The sequence below is a fragment of the Rana temporaria genome, chromosome 2, assembly GCF_905171775.1.
Source record: "Rana temporaria chromosome 2, aRanTem1.1, whole genome shotgun sequence".
In the NCBI taxonomy this organism is placed as follows: Eukaryota; Metazoa; Chordata; class Amphibia; order Anura; family Ranidae; genus Rana; species Rana temporaria.
The window spans coordinates 532091567-532097566 of record NC_053490.1 but is presented as its reverse complement, the minus strand read 5'-3'; the positions used below and the strand labels follow the sequence as shown (position 1 = coordinate 532097566).

General features: G+C 43.1%; 1 protein-coding gene across 1 annotated transcript in view; it reads right to left on the bottom strand.

The window, feature by feature from the left end:
- The window catches only part of BOC (BOC cell adhesion associated, oncogene regulated), a 117347-nt gene that overhangs the window by 35693 nt on the left and 75654 nt on the right, over positions 1-6000 (bottom strand). The window contains exon 4 of the mRNA XM_040339131.1: positions 723-869. Within this exon, the coding sequence (XP_040195065.1) occupies positions 723-869 (147 nt within the window). The remainder of the gene's footprint in view (positions 1-722; positions 870-6000) is intronic.

Below are 6000 nucleotides of genomic sequence, written 5' to 3'. Positions count from 1 at the left end.
AGCAGCACACCCAAGGGCTCATTTTACTCTCGCTCTGCTCTCTCCTCCTATCCTTGTTAGCACATGAGCATTACAGCACTACCTCAGCCTTTCAGTGTCCAGCAGTGCCACTTATCAGTGCCGCCTATCAGTGCCACCCATAAGTACCCATCATTGCAGCCTTTCAGTGCCCATCAGTGTTGCCTATCAGTGCCCACCAGTGGCACCCATGAGTGCCCATCAGTGCCACCTATCAAGGCCCATCAGTGCTGCATATCAGTGCCTCCTAGGCGCCTACCAGTGCCAATCAGTGCTGGCTATCAGTGCCCATCATCAGTGCCACCGCATTGGTGCCACCTCATCAGTGCCGCCTTATCAGTGCCTGAAGGTGAAGGACAAAACATACTTATTTACAACATTTTATAACAGAAACAAAAGAAAAACTTTTTTTTTTCTACATTTTCGGTCTTTTTTTATTTGTTTAGCAAAAAAAATGCAAAGGTGATCAAATACCACCAAAAGAAATCTCTATTTTGGGGAACAAAATGATAAAAATGTCATATGAGTACAGCGTAGCATGACCGCGCAATTGTCATTCAAAGTGCGACAGCGCTGAAAGCTGAAAACTGGCCTGGGCAGGAAGGGGGGTACTTACTTACCTTTACAAAAAACAATATACTGAATTCTGCGTTACGTTGTACCTCTTAGATCTGGCCCAGAGTTCTTCCTTAAACAACACTCACCTCTGGATGCCTCCAGCCATTCCTGCTTGACGCTGTATCGCACTTGAGCTTTGGGGTGACTCTCGGGCAGGTTGCAGGCTATCACCGCCGTGTTCCCTTCGTCCACCTCGATCACGTGCTGCGTGTCTGACTTGAAGTCTTGCAGATCTGTAGGGAGCAGAAAATTTGCATTTTTAATATGAAAAACTAGTAGGCAAGTGGAACAATAAAAAAAAAAATAATAAAAAAAAAAAACACAAAAGCCCCAGGCATGGTGGCCAATTATAATATTTTTAAGTGGAATAATTAAAAAAGATAAAATCCCAACGTGTGGTGGCCAATCAGAAAATTATAATTGAAATAATACAAAAAAAAAAACAGTCCTAGGGGTGGTGGCCAATCAGAAGATTCTAACTGGTGGCCAATTAGAATATTTTTAATGTGAATAATCAAAAAAAAAAAAAAGATTGGTATTGGTATAGATTGGTAGCCAATAAGAATATTTTTTGTTGAAAAAGTTAAAAAAGAGACCAAAGCATAATGGCCAATCAGAATATTTTTAAGGGGAATATTAAAAAAAAAAAAAAAAATAAATGAGAAGAGCCCTAAATGTGGTGACCAATCAGAATATTTTTAATTGGAACAATCCAATTTTTTTTAATCCTCTAGCATTGTGACCAATCAGTATATTTGTAATAGAAAAAGTAAAAAAAATTCAAATTAAGAAATAAGGAGTCCAAAGCATAGTGGCCAATCAGAATATTTTCAAATGGAATAATAACAACATACAGGCCCAAAGTATGGTGGCCAATTAGAATATTCTAATTGAAATATAAAAAAAGTTCTAACTGGAGTAAAAAAAAAAAAAACAGTCCTAGGTGTGGTGGCCAATCAAACAATTCTAACTGGAATAATAATAATAATAATAATAATATTAATAATAATAATAATAATAATAATAATAATAATAAACAGCTCTAGGCATGGTGGCCAATCAGAAAATTCTAACTGGAATAATAATAATAAAAAAATCAGCCCTAGGTGTGGTGGCCAATCAGAAAATTCTAAAATAAATAAAGGGGGCCAAAGCATTGTGGCCAATCAGAATATTTTCAAATGCAACAATAACAAAATACAGGCCCAAAGTATGGTGGCCAATTGGAATATTCTAATTTAAATATTAAAAATTCTAACTGGAGTAATAAAATAAAAAAAACAGCCCTAGGTGTGGTGGCCAACCAGAAGATTCTAATTGGAGTAATAAAAACAGCTCTAGGCATGGTGGCCAATCAGAAAATTCTAACTGAAATAATAAAAAAAAACAGCCCTAGATGTGGTGGCCAATTTAGAAAATTCTAACTGGTGGCCCTCCGCCGGGGGGTTGCTCGCCGCTGAATGTGCCAGTGTCTAGGGGGGTGATCGCCGCTGGCTGTGTCTCCCGCCGGTGGGGGTGGATCACCGCTGGATGTGCCAGTGTCTGGGGGGGTGATTGCCACTGGCTGTGTCTCCCGCCGGGGGGTTGTGTTAGTTGTGCCGCCCCCTCCCCCAAAAAAAAATAGTGGGCACCAGCCGCCACTGGTCAGAATATTTTACCAGGCTTCATTTCCATGGACGTTTTTACAGCCACTTTCTTTAGCCTTTTTTACAGTTTAAAAACGCCTGTCCATGTTATTTATTTATTTATTTTTTTATTTTGAGCTGGAGCTCAAAAACGCCAGGGTAGCGTTTTTGTGCGTTTTTGAGCGTTTGAGCGTTTTTTAACGTCTGGCGTTTTTACAGCTCTACTCTGGAGCTTCAGAACGCACTGGTCCTGGTTTTTTTTTGCAGCTTAAAAACGGCTCAGCCATCTACAGCTCAAAAACGTCATTGTGGGCATGAGGCCATAGACTAACACGGAGAGCTGTTTTTAAGCTGCAAAAAACGCTCAGAAAAGTGGCTGTAAAAACGTCCATGGAAATGAAAATAAATAGGAGCCCAAAGCATGTTGGCCAATCAAAAAATTTTTTTATTGGAATAATCAAATAAAGATGGGAGCTCCAAGCTTGGTGCTAAATCAACGAAAAAATCCAAAAAAGGATAAGAGCCCCAAGCGTGTTGAACAATCAGAATTGTTTTAATATGACAAACAAGCATAAAAACTTTGTGATACTTTTTTTTCTCCTTTATGTTTTTTTGGACGGCCTAAGTCAGACAGTCTGTAATTTTTTGTACATTCGCCAGCCCTGTGTTCTTATGTCTCCGTCCCACTTCTGGGTCGATCCAAAGCCTCCGTCTCCTGGAAAGTTGGAGGCAAGCACGTGAAGCAACCTAAAAAGTTTTTTGGAAGTTATGGCGAAGAAACGGTTAACTCTCTACCGGGAGGGGCAAGGAAGCCCCCCCCTTTATACGCTAGAATGGAAAAAATCAAGTTAAGATAGATCTGGTTTTGTGATTTGACACCTGGCCCTGCCCCCATGCTGGTACGTTTTGAGAAATCCATTAGGAGCCGTTTTTTCCTGCAAGCTCCCCGGCTCACATTCCAAGGCAGCCCCCATCAATCAAAGGTCTGTGCTTGCCCCACCGGCCCCTCTGGAGGCCTCAATCCATCTCACACTCCGTTTTTCTGTCATTACTGGCCTGAAATCACAGTCTTCCCCCCCTTTTTTCCCGTCACAGCCCTCCTCCCTCGTCAGCTGGCGGGCCCATTCCTCCTTTTTCTGGATTGGGAACGTTCAGAGAGGCCCTGGGCCAAGGCCGGAGAGATGGGCTTCAGAGCAGTTCCTGGCAAGCTGTTCCGGGCCGCGTTCCCTGGTGGAATCGCAAGCTCCAGACGCACAAGTACTCCATGAACTGAGAGATGTAATACCGCTTTCTGCTTCTAATTAAATCTGGCGAAAAAAAACATAAAAAAGCTCTTTTTGTAAAAAAAATTTAAATAAATGGAGAAGCGAAGATTAAATGAATGCCCTCCCTGTCATAAGTCATTCGGTGTTATTTATTTAATTTAACGTAAGCTGCAGCCAATTTATGGCAGACTCCTGGCACAGAAGACCGCCAATTGGGACAAATCATTTGGTGGAAACAAAATTAGACTTATTAAGTCATTATTATTCTTTCCTTTTTGGGTGGGGGTGGGGGAGGGGGGGGGACGGTGTTCATGGAACAAATGACAGAGCCGTGTACAATTTGTAGGAGTTATGTTACACGCGATCGGATTTTTCCATTGGAAAAAAAAAACGGTTGTTTTTTTTTCCGACGGAATTCCGCTCAAGCTTGCGCGGTCACACCAAATTTCGACCGTCAAGAACGCGGTGACGTGCAACACTACGGCGAGCCGAGAAAAAACGAAGTACAATGCTTCCGAGCGCGCATCGGCTTGATTCCGAGCAAATGCGTGGTTTTTGGTGCGTCAAAAAAGTATACAGACGAATGGATTTTCCGATAGGATTTTTTTTCGTCGGAAAAATAGAGATCCTGCTCTCTATCTAAGTCCGTCGGAACTTAGACACTCGGAATATCCGACGAAAAGCTCCCATCGGACTTTTTCCATCGGAAATTCCGACCTTTAGGGCAAAACCTAGGGCAAAATTTTCATTTCACATTAGGGCAAAAAAACGCCATTAGAGGCTTCCGAAAGGACACTACAGTCACGTGGTGCCACCACAAAAAGGCATTTGACCAACCTGACCAAACATTCTACGTGAGCAGAGCGAAGAGATGGAAAAAGGTGATTGGCCATGCATAGTCATAGCCGAAACCTCTCATCTCATGGAGGAACCAAAGTCTATCCTCTCGACTGTTCCTCTAATCGTTATTTTCTTTTTTTTGGTGGGGGGGGGGGGGTTTCATGGAACCAATGACAGAGCCATGTAGGTGCCACCACAGTTGGGCATTCGACACAATTTGACCAAATACTCAGAGGGAGATAGTGGAAAAAGGTGATTGGCCAAAGCCTCTAATCTCATGGAGGAACCAGTCTTTACTCTCAAGTTGCCATCATCTCCGTAAAGTGGGTCACGGCACAATTCATAGGTTCCAAGGGCATTGCAGTCACCAGGTGCCACCACAGTTGGGTGTTTGATCACTCCAAGGGAGATGGTCGAAAAAGGTGATTGGCCATGCATAGTCATGGCCGAAACCTCTCATCTCATGGAGGAACCAAAGTCTATCCTCTCGACTGTTCCTCTAATCGTTGTTTTCTTTTTTTTGTGGGGGGGGGGGGGGGTGTTCATGGAACCAATGACAGAGCCATGTAGGTGCCACCACAGTTGGGCATTCGACACAATTTGACCAAATACTCAGAGGGAGATAGTGGAAAAAGGTGATTGGCCATGCATAGTCATAGACAAAACCTCTCATCTCATGGAAGAACCAAAGTCTTTACTCTCAACTTGCCATCATCTCCGTAAAGTTGGTCACGGCACAGTTCATAGGTTCCAAGGGCATTGCAGTCACCTGGTGCCACCACAGTTGGGTGTTTGATCACTCCAAGGGAGATGGTCGAAAAAGGTGATTGGCCAGAGACAAAACCTCTCATCTCATGGAGGAACCAAAGTCCTTACTCTCAAGTGTTCAGTAAAATTACTATTATTATTTTCTTTTTTGGGGGTGGTGTTCATGAAACAAATGACAGAGCCGTGTACAATTTGTAGGAGTTACAGATATCTAGATACAGATATCTCCGTAAAGTGGGTCACGGGGCAAGTCGTGGGCTTCCAAGGGCATTGCAGTCACCTGGTGGGTGTTTGACCGATTTGACCAAATACTCCAAGGGAGATGGTCAAAAAAGGTGACTGGCCATGCATAGTCATGGACGAAACCTCTCATCTCATGGAGGAACCAAAGTCTTTACTCTCAACTTGCCATCATCTCCGTAAAGTGGGTCACGGCACAATGCATTGGTTCCAAGGGCATTGCAGTCACCTGGTGCCACCACAGTTGGGTGTTTGATCACTCCAAGGGAGATGGTCGAAAAAGGTGATTGGCCATGCATAGTCATGGCCGAAACCTCTCATTTCATGGAGGAACCAAAGTCCTTACTCTCAACAGTCAGTAAAATTACTATTATTATTTTCTTTTTTGGGGGTGGTGTTCATGAAACAAATGACAGAGCAGTGTACAATTTGTAGGAGTTACAGATATCTAGATACAGATATCTCCGTAAAGTGGGTCACGGGGCAAGTCGTAGGCTTGCAAGGGCATTGCAGTCACCTGGTGCCACCACAGTTGGGTGTTTTGACCAATTTGACCAAATACTCCAAGGGAGATGGTCGAAAAAGGTGACTGGCCATGCATAGTCAGAGACAAAACCTCTCATCTC